A 17,726-nucleotide genomic window follows, 5' to 3' on the forward strand; every position below is an offset into this window, starting at 1 on the left:
CTCCTTTTTCCAGGTAGGAATTCTGAGACCGGTTGCTATTTCCTACTCCAGGGGATTTTCCCAACCCAGGGATAGAACCCACATCTCTTGTATCTCCTGCATCGACAGGTGAATTCTTTTTTTTTTTCCTACCACTGACGCCACCTAGGAAGCCTGAACCCTATGGAAGTCCCGTCAAATTGAGTTGACACCATGAAAGAAGGAGCAATGGAGAAATTCACACGCAGACTCCTGTCTCTTCTCTCCCTCTCCCAACACCTTTGCTTTTTCCTTCTTGTTCACTAAGACTTAAATTCTGCCTATTATTGGGACATGATAACTCATTCCCACTCCATTTTCCCGCCTTTGATTTTGACAAATAGAACAAACTTTCTAAATGTGACTTTGTTACAATTCTTCTTGTCTCTTGACACATTAATATGACCAAAATAATTTGATGAGTGATGTATGCATACCCATCATTCCGTTGTCTGTGAATCTTTATGCTAGTAAGCAGTGTATTCATGGTCATTTCTCAGCCCTAACCTTAGTGCAGCTATCATGTATGTTGCCTCCTCTCTCTCATCTGTGCCCCCAACACACTCTATACCCCTGCATGTACCCGAGTTATTGGAGGGAAGGAGCAAGGGTGCAAGCTGTGTCTCTTAATTCCCGAGTACCTGAGACATGGCAAGTCTGTTTCGGTCTTGGCTGGATTCTGGGTATGTTGGGCTGGCTGGTAATTGGGTTTTGCACATCCTACTATTCTTTAAAGGTTGCATCTTCATTGATTTAGGAAGAGACTGAATGTTATGTCTAGTCAGGACCAAGAAGCGGGACCCCTCTGGCAGCCCTCAGTCCTTTTCTGTTATCTTAAGCAGTTCTGCTCACTCCCTAACTTCCATCCCAAATGTACCCAAGCAAAAGTCCTGAACTCAACTGCCTCCATCCAGCCCAGAAGGTGCTGAGGCTTACCCTTTGGAGTTGGGTGTGGGGAAGGCTTATCCCACCACACACAACCCCTCAGCCTCCACCCAAGCGAGAAGGGCTTGGTCTACTTTGTATATTTTCCTTTCATTGAGAAGCTTTTATATAATGCTATTTTTCTTCATCTCTTTTTTTTCCCCCTGGGGGTAAAAAAACGCCTCTTAATCAAGGTCCTGGGTTTGATTAATATTTGTTGATTGAATGCCAAATATGATCTGAATAGAACCAGAGCAGCAGGTAGTTTGGGAGACCCTACACTTGTCAGTATAGAAGACGTAAGAGACGTGGGTTCAATCCCTGGGTCAGGAAGATCCTCTGGAGCAGGAAATGGCAGCCTACTCCAGTATTCTTGCCTGGGAAATTCCATGGACAAAGGAGCCTGGCAGGTGACAGAGTCACAAAGAGTAGGACATGACTGAAGTCACTTAACACACACACACCCTCAAGGGGACAGTGTTTCCTGCTAGAAGCTATATGATTTTCCTGACTATCAAAAGGACCTCAGAAGTGCAGAAATTCAATATACTTTGCTACCTTTAGCCCATGAAATGAAAGGCTGATGCCAAGTGACAAAACGTTATTAAGATTTATTTTTAACAGTGATTGTTTTGTTTAGAATCTTGGATAATAGTGTTTTGCTTTGACAGACAAGAATGTTTCTTAATTCTCTAAAGCCTTCATATTGTAGATGGATATAAGAGGGCAGATGTTCTGAGAATTTATGGTCCAATTGTTTTCTTTTGTAAAAGAGGCTTAAGAGTATTTCTGGGTCTTGGCCAAGGTCACACAGAAGTCAGGACAGAACTTGGGACTAGACCCTAGCTCAACATGCTGCTCACTCTTGTGTATGGGTCCTTTCAAGCCAAGATGACTTTGTGGAGATGCATTTTATGTGTGTGAAATGATCGGTGTTGGAGAAATTGATTACCTGGATTAAAGATGGAAGTTCTGCAGAGTTCTGCCAGGGCTGATGATCACGTTTGATGAGGGTTTTCTTCATGCCAGGCCCTCTTCTTAGCACTTCATGTATGTGGTAATATCTCCTTTAAGCCTCGCAACAATCCTACAGTATTAATACTGCTGTCATCCGTGCATGTTATGTAAAAAACAGAGCCCACAAGGTCACATGACCTTCGTCACACAATGGGAGTAAGGGATGGAGCTGGGGTTCAAACCCACACTCTTAACCACCAGCTGGCCCCGCTGAACTCGTCATTCTTGAAGATTCCTGAATGCCCCCCTCAGGTGCCAGATTGTTTCAGATACATTATTTAAGGAATAAGAAATTGAAAATATTTTTAAAGTATAAACCAATTTGCAACAGCATTCAGAAAGAATACACGATCAGGCTGACGATGGTTGAACTTACTGTATAGTATTGTAGTTAATCTGAAGATACTGAAATTATCACAAGAGATAACAAGAGATCACAGAGAAGGTTGTGTCGAGTGCAAGTTCTAGGTATAGTTCTTCTGGGCCGATTAAACAGCATTTAAAGATTCCAAGATAACAGATAATAAGGCAGATGCTTTCTGTTTAAATTTATTATGGATAAGTTCAAGCCCGACTCAGAGGCAAATGAGGCACTAACTCATTTTGTAAAACCTGAAGCTTTAAGAATAAGGAAATATTTAACTTGAATAGTATTTAAATTTTTTTTTAAGTAAGGGATGAACAGAAATCACAGTTCTGTGTGTGTGTGTGTGGCAGGGGGAAGGGAGAAAACAGCCGTTACTTTATTCAGAGCTGTTAAGGAACAGCAACAACTCAATTCAGAAAAGAAAAAAAAAAATACAGACAATGTAAAATGGAAACCAGCTATGGTACCATGCTTTAACTCTGCCCATGCCTGCTTCCCCCTCAGCAACTTGCAGTCAGGGGTATCTCAGTCCTTGACCCACCCTGGTGTCTTTCAAGGTCAGAACTGAGCTCACACTCAAATGTCTGTTTTTAAATAATCGCGTTAAACCAAGAACACGCGTATCCAAGAGGAAAGACAAAAACAAGCTCTTGGACCAAGAGTGAGCAGTAGTTTCCAAGATTTTCCATTAATGTGTCCCAACTTGGAGTCTGTGAGTGGCGTTTCTGGGACTCAGGCTTGGGACATTTTGCTTTGTTCTATCGCCAGGGCTCTATCCCCTCCCTGTGCTTCTGAATCTCAAGTTGTGGTCCCTACGGGCTCCTGCAGTCTCGTATCTGTATCTGCCACCCTCTCTCAAAGACCTTACCTCCACAGCCAACCCCAGCACGGGCCGAGTCCCTGCCCCCTGACCAGCCCTGATTCTGCTACAGACTCTGGGCTGATTGTCCCTGGGGACTTGCTGCTAAGCAGACCCCAAGCCTCCTCCTGGATGATTTCTGGCCGTTGATGTTGATTCCTTTTAGTGACGCCAGGCCCTCCCTGTCTTCTTCCTGTGTGGCTTCTCTCCCCTGCGCTCTGATACAGCGGTGCCTGATCCCTGCGCACCCTGGATACTGTAGTAGTTTTCCTTCCACGGGTATCTTCTACACTACAGGGTGCTCTGAGGGCAGTGACGGTCATTTCTGTGTCCCTAGGAATTCCCTCTTCCAGGGGATCACATGTTGTCAGAACTCTTCACTATGACACGTCTATCTTGGGTGGCCCTGCATGGCATGGCTCATAGCTTCATTGAGTTACACAAGCCCCTTCGCCACGACAAGGCTGTGCTCCATGAAGGGGATGGAAACATCATAGGTGCCTTGTAAAAGTGGGAAGTGATCACCTGTGGGCAAGTATAGACCTGAGGCATCAGGCTTTGCAGACTTGCTTTCTAATCCTTTCTTTTTTTTTCTTTAACTTCACCTTTTTGAGCATGCATAAAAATCAGGAGTTTTCATACAAGTATCCATAGTGGAGTCTCGAAAAATCCAAAGAGCAGACGACACTGGTCCCTCTTCCCCAACAACATCGGCCAGAGTTATGGCAGCAGCTTGTTTGTTACACCACCTATGGACACACGGGGCTGCTTGCTGTGATCCCCCCACCCCGGCCACCCAGCTTCCAAGGTTCATGTCACCTCTTCATTCTCCTAAAGGCTGTGTATCAGCCCTGGTGGCTCAGATGGTAAAAAATCCGTCTACTGTGGGAGACCTGGGTTCGATCCCTGGGTCGGGAAGATCTCCTGGAGGAGGGCATGGCACCTCACTCCAGTATTCTTGTCTGGAGAATCCCCATGGACCAAGGAGCCTGGTGGGCTACGGTCCATGGGGTTGCAAAGAGTTGGGCATGACTGAGAGACTTAGCACAGCATAGCACATGAATGTGGTCAGGCAGCTGTAACAAAATGCCAGAGACAGGGTGGCTTAAACAACGGCAAGTATTTATTTTTCCCGGCTCCCAAGTCTGGGAAGTTCAAGATCAAGATGCAAAAAGATTCAGTTCCTGGTGAGAGCTGTCTCCGGGTTGCAGATGGTTACCATCTAGCATTGGGGCTTCCCCAATGGCTCAGTGGGTAAAGAATCTGCCTGCAACGCAAGAGACACAGGCGACGCAGGTTCGATCCCTAGGTTAGGAAGATCCCCTGGAGGAGGAAATGGCAACCCACTCCAGTATTCTGAAAAATCCCATGAACAGAGGAACCTGATGAGCTACGGTCCACAGGTTCGCAAAGAGTCAGACACGACTGAGTGACTAAGCAAGCAAGCAAGAGCACGCTCAGGTGGCAGAGACAGAGCACGGATCTCTCTTCCTCTTTTCCCAGGGACGCTCATCTCATTACGGGTCTTATCCTCAGGACTTTATCTAACTCTAATTACTTCCCCAAGGCCCCATCTCCAAATATCCACCACACCAGGGGCAAGGGCTTCAACGTATGAAATTTGATTGGCAACAAAATTCAGTCCATCCAGCCTGGCTCAAGAAATGAGACAAATTCACCCTCCACCTTGGCCTACCCAGGGGAAGAATTTACTTTGACTTGTATATATTTACTTTCAGTGGCAACTATTCTAGGGCTCCGTGACCCCAAATAAAAGAAGCACAGGTTCCTGTGTGTTTGGGGTTCGGTGCACGGGCAGCTGCAGACCTTGCTTTCTGATTCATTTCAGCCCCTGCACCCTTGACCTTGGGGCTCTGGTTCTCTGCGACCTGTGTCCTCATCAACAGGGACGCAGACGGGACAGGGTTCTTTGGCCTTTGATGCTCTGTATGTCTTTCCTGTCCGTTTGTGGGGAAATGGATTGCACGGGTGCTGACCGTGAGTGGGGTGATGAGGACTGTCCACCTTGTCCAGGGATGTTTTCACAGTCAGATGGCACCTGGTGGAAGGTTGGCTCACACCTGGAGCGGGAGCTGAGCCGTGCGTATCCAAGTGCACCGAGGCAGTCGAGATCCTGTCTCCCATCTGCTGGCATGGCCCCCTTTTCCACTCAGCTGCACTGAGTAATAAGAGAGGCCCCGTCCGCCCTCCCGTCACGGAGCTCAGCCTGTGCCAGTGTGTTTCTGCTTTTAATGAAGGATTTATTTAGGTCACCATTGCCTTCTGTGCACGGCACTGCAGATTAAACATGAAGCGGGAGGGGGGCTCCTCTTCATCCCCCCTGCACACACCTGGCCGCCCATCACTCAGGCAGGGGGCCTTTCTGGAGGACCCTCGGCATACCCCTCCCCAGACAGAGAGCCTGGATCGCCCCTGTGTGTCACTGTCCTTTCTCCTGCAAGCCTCTGTCTGGTTGAGTTACTGCAGTACTTTGGATCATGAACAAATGCGTTTGACTAATTATCATCCTAGATTCCCATTTATATCACACAGCCTTTTTTTTTTTTTAAGAGACAAAAATAGCTGCCACAACTGAAGGGCTTGCCATCGGCCAGGCAATATGGCAACATCGTAAGCACCCTCATAGGCTGTTCTATTTAATCCTCACAATCAGTGTACGTTGGCCAAGGCATTCAATCGAAGGCTCCGGGTTTTCAGCGCTCTCTCGTGGATTTTAAGTTATAGAACTGAGATTTGCACCTGGGTTTTTGGCTCTAAATCCTCTGAATTCCAGCATCGGCCCTCCACCCCCCTCCACAGATAACACCACCTCTGTGACTGACTGATCCCTCTCTATTTTGTCTGCTGCAATTGTTTCCAACCCTGGATTTAAAAACAAACTGCCCTAACAACCGTAGGAAACCAAATCCAAAGGCAGCCTTCCCAGCCCAAGGCCAGGGGCATCAGGCTCTGAATCTGAATGGATGCAGTTGTTCTCAGGGAGTTCTTGAGTTCTTGCCATTCCAAAGGCTGTGGGTGGGCAGACCGGTTCTCCAGGCAACTGGTTAGAAACGCAGACTCCCAGGCCTCTGCCCAGAACTCTTGGATTAGAATCTGCATTTTGAACTACATCCCCAGGGAATCGATGTGCACTTGTAAGTCTGGAAAGCATTGTGCCTGGCGATGGTGATGGAGCAGCCAGAGCTCCTGGGGGGGGAGGGAGCTTTAGTCGCCTCCCATTTGCAACCCCTTGTCCAGATCCTTCAACCTAATCTCTCACCTAATTTGGAAAAATATGTCCTGTGGGTTGACTTCAGGCTACCTATGGGGCAGTTGGCTTTCATCATCCATCATTGGATCATGGAATTCTCAGAAGCTTGGAAATAACATGGTGATTGAAATCCACTGGTCCCAAATCCTTGCCCCACCATGCTGCCCTACCTGCCTGGCTCAGGCACCTCCTTCCTTCAATTCCGGGGAGTTGCATTCATTATCCAGGTAACCTTCTGTATATATGGAGCCTTCTGTGTCATGGAGGTAATGGAGCCTAGAAAGTAGAGGAGGGAGCATTGGAAGAGTCCTGGTCTTTTTCAAGAGGAAAATAGGGCTAGTCACTCCTCCGTTTCCCAGGCAGTCACAGAAATTTTTTTCTTTAAATTGGAATATAGTTGCTTTACAATATTGTGTTAATTTCTGCTGTACAGCAGAATGAATCAGCTATTTGTATACATATACCCCCTCTTTTTTGAATTCCCTTCCCATTTAGGTCACCACAGAGCACTGAGTGGTATTCCCTATGCTATACTATAGGTTCTCCTTAGTTATCTCTTTTATACACAGTACCAATATGTATAAAATAGATATATATCAACGTACATATGTCAATTCCAATCTCCCGATTCATCCCAATCCCCCCTTGGTATCCATATGTTCTCTGCATCTGTGTCTTTATTTCTGCTTTGTAAATAAGATTGTCTATACCAATTTTTTTTCCGATTCTACATATATGCATTAATATTCGATACTTGTTTTTCTCATTCTGACTGACTTCTCTCTGTAGTAACATTATGTGAACTGACCTTGGGTCTTTTGTACCCTAAGCTCTTTTCTACCCCAACTTACCTCACAGCAATTACTATGAGTAAACCCAAGCAAACGTCAATGTCAACAGCTGTTGACGAGTGTCATGTGTAGGCAGTTTCAAGAAAATAAATATTTATGGGAGTCTTGAGATCTCGCTGTCCTTCTGTAGATTGACAGGCAGGCGCTAAATCTGTTTCCTCTTTCTTGGTTTCCAAGATGACCTGCCAAGGATGGAAAGTTGACCCCGCTGCCACGTGCTCTTAAGTTAGCCACGCAGAGGTAAAAGTCTCCTAAAGACAAACAAAAAATCATACACCGTTGATTGCTCAGAAGTTTGGTTGGGTGCAGAAGGGACAGTTCTGGTAAAACCGTCTTTACTCGGGTATTAGTGCATTCCAGAAAGTTAAATCACTCGACACCCCAGCATGGGTGGAGAGAGGCAATACTTGGAGAGCAACACAAGAGCTCTCGTCCTTCCTGCCGTGTTATCAGGCTTGGAGCAAGCTCGCCCCTCTGCTTGGAATGTGCTCGCCACAGCCCAAGGAAGGCATCTCCATGCAGAGGCAAAGCAGTACACCTCTTGGTCCTGTGACCTTTTTGTTCTTGTTCAGTCGCTCAGTCACGTCCAACTCTTTGTGACCCCAGGGACTGCAGCATGCCAGGTTTCTCTGTCCTTCACCATCTCCCAGAATTCGCCCTAACTCATGTCCATCGAGTCGGTGATGCCATCCAACCGTCTCATCCTCTGTCGTCCCTTTCTCCTGCCTTCAATCTTTCCCAGCATCAGGGTTTTTTCCAGTGAATCGGCTCTTCCCATCAGGTGGCCAAAGTATTGGAGCTTCAGCTTCAGCATCAGTCCTTCCAATAGAATATTTAGGACTGATTTCTTTTAGGATGGACTGGTTTGATCTCCTTGCTGTCCAAGGGACTCTCAAGAAACTTCTCCAGCACCACAGTTTGAAAGTATCAATTCTTGAGTGCTCAGCCTTCTTTATTTGAGAAGGTCTTTTAACCTTAATAGCGTGTTTCTGTGTCTGCCTTGGGGAGAAAGGCAGGCCATTAGCATTTGTCGTATGCCCTGTAAATGCCAGACATTGCCCTGTCTCTTTGGCATGGGCAATCTTTTGAAATCATGATAGCATCCCTATAAAGTAGATTTTAGCCCATTTTGCAGAATGGCACACTGAGGCCCGAAGAGATGAGAAACTAACCTGAACTCAGTTAGATATAAGAATCCTAGCCTGGGTCTGTCCAATTGCTTTTCTATTACCACTCCCTGCCCTTTTATTGCTTAAAAATATATAAAATAAAAGGAGAATAACCACCCCCTTGGTACTGTTACAAGTATTGGGGAGGATGATTTCCACACGAGGGCCTACCGCCTGACACACAGTGGGCACTCGGGGAGAGAGTAATTGCTTCCTTTTCAATCCTTCTGTCAAATCCCTTGGACGACTTTTGTCTCCCAAATAACCATCCCTGTTGTCTAAGAAGATTCTTACCAGTTGGCTGGTTCACCAACTTTTTTGAGGGGCTGGGAAGGTTTTCCTGCAGACAGAGGGACCACGAGCATCGCTGTGCTTGATGTACTGAATGTCCCTCCTGTGAAATATTCTAGTTCTTTAATTTTATCCATGAATATGTTCTAGTGATGGGGCTGAGAGCAAATGTGTTGTAGTGGTTACATTTGAAATCTCGGTCGTAATGTGAATTATGTAGTAAGATTTAAGAAAATTAAAATATTTTTGAAGGGTTATTTCACTACTTCCCATCCTTTTCTAATGAAAACTCATTCTAGGCTCTCAGGTGATTTTGTCTGTCCTCCATGAGAAATTTTGAGCCACCTTCTCAACATCTGGTTTCTGTTTGATCCTCTAGGGAGGAAAGCTTACTACTTTTTGCCAGTCTTTTTCATAAATGGCAAACGGTTAAGTTTCTCTTTCTGCTGAATGAAAAGCCTCTGTCAGTGCCTTCCGTCATTTGCCTGACTTTCCACTACATTCGATGTGTTCATTCAGCAAACAGAGTCTCTAGCACCCGCTGGGTACCAGCAATCACACCAGCCCCCGAGGATGCAGCAGAGGGAGGTAGGATGCTGATAAGGAAGCTCTGAATTGACTTTGTTGGGTGGAGAGGCAGGCAGTAAACAAGCAAACATAATTTTGGATAGTATATCAGGAGTATAAAACAAGATGATGGGAAAGAAAGTGATTAAAGACGAGAGGGTGGGCTCATGTTGCCAAGGAAAGCCAGCATTTGAAATAAAATCCGTGACAGGGGACAGCCAGCCTCAGGAAGCCTGGAGCAGAACATCCTGGAAAGACAGAGCAGAGAACGCCAAGGCTCAGAGCTGGTGTGAGCTTGGTACCTTCAAATGAACCGAAAGGCCTGAGCTTGGCTTAAAGGAGGGACAGTGAGGTGGGAGGGGCAGACAGATCCTATCCTAGGTTCATTCCTGACCTGAAAAGGATTTGGATTTAACTCTTTATTTTTTCACCTCAAAACATGTGGCTTCCCAGTTCCCCGACCAGGGATCGAACCCATGCCTCCTTCAGTGGAAGCTAGGAGTCTTAACCACTGGACCACCAGGGACATTCCCTTGGATTTAATTCTTAATGCAGGGGAATTTCCACCTGGAAAATTCTGTGTCCTCTCCCATGTGTCCCCCATGCCTGGTGTGTGGTCAGCATTTTCATGTGGGGTCCAAGGAAGCCTAGTGCTGCTGATGGGAAAGACTCTTGGCTTTGGAATTCTTGAAACTCAGGACTTGGTTTATCACCGCAGGATGAAGCAAGCACCACTCCCTGTAAAAGGGAGTGAACAGAGAGTGAGCTGAATCTCTTTCAAGGCTCTTTTAACCCATCTACACAGGGAAGGATGGGACTTCCCAGGTGGTGGTAGTGGTAAAAGAGCCCGCCTTCTAATGCAGGTAAACAGAAGAGACATGGGTTTGATCTCTGGGTCCAGAAGATCCCCTCGAGTAGGAAATGGCAACCCACTCTGGTATTCTTGCCTGGAGAATCCCATGGACAGAGGAGCCTGGTGGGCTACAGTGCTTAGGGATGCAAAGAGACAGACATGACTGAAGAAACCACTCTGTTTCTCTGAGCCTCACTTGCTTGTGGCAGTATCAGTTCTGTCCAGCATGCAGTGCATGTCACACGGCCCCTATGTGCAGAGTGGCTAGCCTAGTGTCTGCTCAGTAGCAAGTACTCTGGATGACTGCCGCCAACATTGCTTTTGGGAGGAACGTGGCCTGGCTTCCAGGTGCTGTTGAACAGTCTTTGTGCTGATGCCAGCTCAGGGCTCCAGATTTCCAGAAGATTCCCTTTGATAGTACCTAATTTACTTCTGGAGGGAGAATAATCAATTTATTTTTGTGCTGCTTGCAAGTTCAAACTTGCCTTCCTGATTCTTTTCCTGTTTGGAAGCTCCTGATTTGTGAGTGGGGTCAAGGATCTTACTTTTGAAGAAAGCACTTTCCACAATTAAAGAGCTTTCAGAGTAAGAATTGCAATACTTGCTCAGTGTTGTGTATCTCTGGGCTGTCCACTCCAGTTGTCAGAAGCCGCTAGTGGTCTTGGGCCCCAGTATCACCTCAGATGGTGATTTCAGCCACGAAATTAAAAGATGCTTGCTCCTTGGAAGAAGATCTATGACAAACCTAGACAGCATATTAAAAAGCAAGCCTGGCTTTGCAAAGGGGTTGCAAAGACTCAGACACGACTTAATGAGTGAACAGCAGCAACAAGAAGCAGCCTTGAGATGTCCTGCAAATGTAAACACACTGGCTTTTGAAGACTTGAAACAAAAAACTGCAAAATATCTCCTTCATTTTATCTAGTGATTATGTGTCGAAGTAATAACATTTTGGATAGGGTTACAGAAAAGATTGGTTTTTAAAACGAGGCTCCTGGAAAATGTACAAGTGCATATGTGGGTCATTTTAACATCTATAATAAAAGTAACAATGAGACATGATCCATCTTAGGGCAAGCCATGACTAAGTGTCAGAGACATAAATGAACAGTGGTTACTGTCAGCTTTGAGAGGGGTTCCTCTTACTTTCCTGAGCAGCTCTTAATGACCTGTGGAGATTTGAGGTTTTCTGAATATCTTGTGAAACAGTGTGTTATACTTTTATTTACATAACTCCTTTGGGGAAGGCAGTGTGGTTGGAAGAGTGGAGGGGAGAAGGTATTGGTGAAAGTCGGGAATACCAGATCACTTACCTGCCTCCTGAGAAACCTGTATGCTGGTCAAGAATCAACAGCTAGAACCAGACATGGAACAATGGACTAGTTCCAAATTGGAAAAGGAATAGATCAAGGCTGTATATTGTCACCCTGCTTATTTAGCTTATATGCAGAATACATCATGTGAAATGCTGGGCCGGATGAAGCTGGAATCAAGATTGCCGGGAGAAATATCAATAACCTCAGATATGCAGATGATACTGCCACTATAGCAGAAAGCGAAGAGGAACTGAAGAGCCTCTTGACGAAGGTGAAAGAGGAGAGTGAAAAAGCTGGCTTAAAACTCAACATTCAGAAAACTAAGATCATGACATCCACCCATCACTTCATGGCAAATAGATGGGGAAACAATGGAAACAGTGACAGACTTTATTTTCTTGGGCTCCAAAATCACTGCAGATGGTGACTGCAGCCATGAAATTAAAAGACACTTGCTCCTTGGAAGAAAAGCTATGACAAACCTAGACAATGTATTAAAAAGCAGAATCATTACTTTGCCAACAAAGATCCATATAGTCAAAGCTATGGTTTTTCCAGTAGTCATGTATGAATGTGAGAGTTGGACGGTGAAGAAAGCTGAGTGCCGAAGAATTGATGTTTTTGAACTGTGGTGTTGGAGAAGACTCTTGAGAGTCCCTTGGACTGCAAGAAGGTCCATCCAGCCCATCCTAAAGGAGATCAGTCCTGGCTGTTCATTGGAAGGACTGATGTTGAAGCTGAAACTCCAATACTTTGGCCACCTCATGTGAAGAGTTGACTCATTGGAAAAGACCCTAATGCTGGGAAGGATTGGGGGCAGGAGGAGGAGGGGATGTCAGAGGATGAGATGGTTGGATGGCATCACCGACTCAATGGACATGGGTTTGGGTAAACTCCGGGAGTTGGTGATGGACAGGGAGGCCTAGCATGCTGCAATTCATGGGGTCGCAAAGAGTCGGACACGACTGAGTGACTGAACTGAACTGAACTGAGAGGAACTAAGATCCCATAAGCCTCATCGTTCAACCAGAAAAGAAAAAAAAAAATGTTTCTTCTTTCTGCTGTCTGCTGGTAACTCCCTCACAGTGATCTCAGATACTCACTGTGCTAACTGGCATGCCTCATAATAAAGTGAAAAGATCATGAATAGTCAAACGATGTGGATTTCAGGTCTGGCCTCTTTGTTCCTTCGGTGTTCCAGGATTGGGTTGTTTTCTGGGATGTGAGGCTGTGAGATGGGGAGAGTGTAGCTGCTTAGTGTGGAAGAGCCGCTCTCTCCCTCACTTCACCCACCCCACGCCCTGCACACACACACATGTGTACACACATGTACATATATACATACAGACACACAAGCACACCTGTGCACACGCTCACATACCCCAAACATATGAAAGGCAAGCACAACTGGTCCCTTTGGCTGACCCACACCGGCAGTGGAAAAGGAAATAGAATTTCACTGAATCATGCTAAAACATGCATTTGACTAAAGCCAATCGCCCATTAAATTGAGCTCATCCAATCAGTTAAGAACAACCTTGAACCCCATCTTGTTTGGCCATCTCTACAAAACGTTTTTTTCTTTTTTTTTTTTTTCCCCTAAATGATCATGTCAGGTGATTTTGCAGTTTCCTTTTCCAGTGTTCTGTGATTTTTCAACTTTTTAATTGTTTGATCTTGAATATGCATTTTTCAAAGTGGTTAATACAGTTGATATCTGAAGGATATCAAATCAATTTGATCATAAACAGGTAAGCCCTGTATATTGTTCTTCATTTTCACATTTAAGACAAGTTTTAGTACTTCTCTAGCGGATCAGCTGGTAAAGAATCTGCCTGCAATGCAGGAAATCTGGGTTCAATCCCTCGGTCGGGAGGATCCCCTGGAGAAGGGAATGACAACCCACTCCAGAAGTCTTGCCTGGAAAATCCCATGGACAGAGGAGCCTGGTGGGCTATATAGTTCATGGGGTCAAAAGAGTCGAACAGAACTAGCAACTAAACCTCCATCACCAGACAAGTTTTAAACTAATAAAGTGAATTTTAAACCTGGCATAATGAAGATGATGGGCCTTCTTGATAGAAAATATATTTTCTGGCTTTGTAAGTCCCACAGTCACCAAACTGGGCCTGTCTCCAACTCTGCCTGAGCTGTGTTTAGACAGAGATTATTTAAAACAGAGCTTCCAATCGCCTCTTTCCTGGAGAGGGTCAAACACGGATTGCTGCTTATCAGCCCCGTAAAAACATCAACCGTGGCTCATGCGTCTTGGGGGCCCATGGTCTGTAGCCCAGCAGTGCCTGTGTTCCTTAGGGACTTTAATGCCCAAATGTGATAAATCTCAGAGAGTCAAAGAGGAGAAGGCATAAAGGAGGCAGTTCATGGGAAGAGCCTTGCGCTTAGAGCTTTAAATTTGGACCGTGAATTTTGAAATGGAATAAATTTTTGTGTCCTTGGGCAAGACCCTCATCTATAACTGTCCCGCGTTTCTACCTTCCACTGTCGTGTTGGGGTGACATTCCACTGAGCAGACTGCAAGACCCGCTCTTTATAAACAGTTCACCTTTGCTTGTGTGAAAGTCTTTTGTTCCTTCCAGTAACCTCACCTGTTTATCCCTCTAGGCCCACTGCACATGTTGGCTCTACTAGAAACACTTCCCTAACCATTTCAGGCAAAATGAAGGAACACAGGTCCTCAAAGTACCTAAACTGTGATCGTAACGGATATCACACTGATGGTTGCAGTGGGGTTGTGTCAGTTAACTTTTGCCAAATTTGTACTGCAATACAAACCACCCCAAAACTCAACAGCTTAAAACCACAAGCATGCATTCTCACACATGAGGGAGACAGCTAGGCTGCACACAGGGGACAGATGGGGCGGCTCTGCATCAAGCGTGCTTCATCTTCCTCCTGGGACCAGGGCACATTTTTTTTTTTCATCGCGATGGTGTAAGGGCTGAGGGCACGTGAAAACACACAGTCCTCTTAAGGCCTATACTGGGCACTGGCACATTGTCGTTTCTGCCCACGTTGTTGTGCAGTTGCTAAGTCATGTCCAACTCTTTGCAATGCCGTGGACTGTAGCCCTCCAGGCTCCGTTCTCCTCCACTATCTCCCTGAGTTTGCTCAAACTCATGTTCATTGAGTCACTGATGCTATCTAACCATCTCATCCTCTGCAGCCCCCTTCTCCTTCAGCCCTCCATCTTTCCCAGCATCGGGGTCTTTTCCAGTGAGTCAGCTCTTTGGATCAAGGGGCCAAAGTGTTGGAGCTTCAGTTTCAGAATCAGTCCTTCTGATGAATATTCAGGGTTGATTTCCTGTAGGATTGACTGGTTTGGGCTGAGAGCCAAAGAATTGATGCTTTTGGATTGTAGTGCTGGAGAAGACTTTTGAGAGTCCTTTGGGCTGCAAAGAGCTCAGACCAGTCAATCTGCCCACATGCCACTGGCTAAATGTAAAATCACTGGGAAGTACGCTCCCCCTGCACTGAGGCCACAGCAAGAACTGGACCCAGGGACAAGTGAACAATTGCAGCTAACCATTCCATTTTTTGAACAGGTTCGTCGGTCCTGTTAAATCAGAAGCCCCTGGTGGATAGGGGAGCAGAAACCATGCCTGCTTCTCTGTCACTTGCCCCTCCTACCTGGAGCTGGCAGCTGGTTGCTATTCACTGATGTATACTGAGGTCCAACAGACCTTCCCAATCTTTTTCCTTTGTAGCAAAGGTTGGCGAAATAGGACTACAGGCCAAATCTGCCTCGGTTTTTGTGCCAGTAGAGCACTAAACATATAAATGTTTGGGAGAAAAAAGTAAAAAGAATAATTTTTAATGACCCATGAAAATGATATGAAATTCAAATGTCAGTGCCCATAAATAAGGCTTTATTGGAATACAACCACACCCAGGTCTCTGTGCGTTGTCTGTGGATGCTTTAGAGCAAAACAACATAGTTGGAGGAGTTCCCATGGAGACTATATGTCCCCCAAAGCCTAAACATTACTCTCTTGCCTGGTACAGAAATTGTTTGCCACGCCTGCTTGCTAGAATAAGTGAAAGTGAAAGTCACTCAGTCAGGTCGCACTCTTTGCAACCCGACCCTATGGACTCCTCTGCCCCTGGGATTCTCCAGGCAAGAATACTGGAGCAGGTTGCCATTTCCTTCTCCAGGGGATCTTCCCGATCCAGGGATCAAACCTGGGTCTCCAGCATTGCAGGCAGATTTTTTACCATCTGATAAAGAAACTGAGAAAACCCCGAGGAGGTGAATGTCTTGCCAAAGATGACAGAGTTGTCAGCTTGATTAAGCCAAGTATTTACGTGGGGTTAATACTTTCCCCCTTTGTTTCCTAGTAATCAGAAGCCTGCGATACCCATGTGTCACTGATCTGGAGACGTACCCTGCGGGCAGCGCTTCATGACCCAGCGGCGCCCGGCCCAGTGAAGCCACCGTGGTGTCCGGCATGGCCCCGCTGCTCCTGGGCGCGGTGATGCTGGTGGCCCAGCTCCAGCTAGTGCCTTCCCGCCCTGTGGTGGTGCCGGGGGACGTGCCGGGCCAGCCGGAGCTGGTGCAGAAAGCGGCGACCCTCCAGGACGAGATCCCGGACAGCGCGGCCCCCAACGGCTCCGCCCAGCAGCTGCCGCAGACCATCATCATCGGCGTGCGCAAGGGCGGTACGCGCGCGCTGTTGGAGATGCTCAGCCTGCATCCGGACGTGGCGGCCGCCGAGAACGAGGTGCACTTCTTTGACTGGGAGGAGCACTACAGCCAAGGCCTGGGCTGGTACCTCAGCCAGATGCCCTTCTCCGCCCCGCACCAGCTCACGGTGGAAAAGACCCCCGCGTACTTCACGTCGCCCAAAGTGCCTGAGCGCGTCCACGGCATGAACCCGGCCATCCGGCTGCTGCTTATCCTGCGGGACCCGTCGGAGCGCGTGCTGTCCGACTACACCCAAGTGTTCTACAACCACGTGCAGAAGCGCAAGCCCTACCCGTCCATCGAGGAGTTCCTGGTGCGCGACGGCCGCCTGAACGTGGACTACAAGGCTCTCAACCGCAGCCTGTACCACCTGCACATGCAGAACTGGCTGCGTTTCTTCCCGCTGCGCCGCATCCACATCGTGGACGGTGACCGCCTCATCAGGGACCCCTTCCCCGAGATCCAGAAGGTGGAGCGGTTCCTGAGGCTGTCGCCGCAGATCAACGCCTCCAATTTCTACTTTAACAAAACCAAGGGCTTCTACTGCCTACGGGATGGCGGCCGGGACCGCTGCTTACACGAGTCCAAAGGCCGGGCGCACCCCCAAGTGGACCCCAGACTCCTCAATAAACTGCACGAATATTTTCATGAGCCAAATAAGAAATTCTTTGAGCTTGTCGGCAGAACATTTGACTGGCACTGATTTTTTTTTTTGCGATAAGCTAGGCTCGGAACCTTTCCTATTGTAAGTTCTAGTGTACATCTGGGGTGGGGGAAAGAATTTTAAAAGGGCATTTAAGTATAATTTATTTGTAAGATCCATAAATTACTTCTGTACAGTATTAGATTCACAATTGCCATATATACTAGTTATATTTTTCTACTTGTTAAATCGAGGGCATTTTGTATTGTTTTTCATGGTTGTTAATGTGTAATATGTCTCTATATGAAGGAACTAAAATATTTAACTGAAAAAAAAAAAGAAATTCTGGAGATGCAGTCTTTTTTTGAATATAATTAACTTGCCCCCAACTCTAAATAGCTGTGTGTGTTCATTCATCGCATATATTTCTTTGTTACTCTTGAAAAAAAAATGTTTTTTCATATCTACTACCTTCCTCTCCCCTTCTCTCCTTTCTTCATTGCTTTTTTTAAATTTTTAATGTCTCCCTGAGGTCATCAGATTTATTTTTTACTTGCATTGTGAGATTTCTCTGCATTGAGATGCCCTGTTATTGTTGGAGGTGACAGTTTCACCCATGTCCAGCTTTAGCAGGTCCCTGAGTGTGGATTCTAACTCCATGTAAACTCCAAGAGGACAAAGCAATTAAGCTGGAGAAGTTAGTTGCTAACCAGCAAGAGGCTTGCTTCGAAGAGTGCTTGCACTTCCTTCTGATTGCAGCAATAGATGAAACAACAATAAAGGAAATTAAACCTGACTTTCAGAATGATCTTGGGGCTGTGTACTTTGCCCCAGGTGGCAGTGGGTCTCCAGAAAGTCACTTAGAATAGAAAAGAGGA

General features: G+C 46.3%; 1 protein-coding gene across 1 annotated transcript in view; it reads left to right on the forward strand.

The window, feature by feature from the left end:
- HS3ST1 (heparan sulfate-glucosamine 3-sulfotransferase 1) overlaps nt 1-17,244 on the forward strand; it is a 35,016-nt gene extending 17,772 nt beyond the window's left edge. The window contains exon 2 of the mRNA XM_081486829.1: nt 15,860-17,244. Coding sequence (XP_081342955.1) covers nt 15,970-16,908 — 939 coding nt within the window. The 5' untranslated portion in view covers nt 15,860-15,969 and the 3' untranslated portion in view covers nt 16,909-17,244. The remainder of the gene's footprint in view (nt 1-15,859) is intronic.
- Nucleotides 17,245-17,726: the final 482 nt, after the last annotated feature.

This window comes from Giraffa tippelskirchi, chromosome 1 (assembly GCF_054371585.1).
Source record: "Giraffa tippelskirchi isolate mGirTip1 chromosome 1, T2T-mGirTip1v1.2.pri, whole genome shotgun sequence".
NCBI classification, from domain to species: domain Eukaryota; kingdom Metazoa; phylum Chordata; class Mammalia; order Artiodactyla; family Giraffidae; genus Giraffa; species Giraffa tippelskirchi.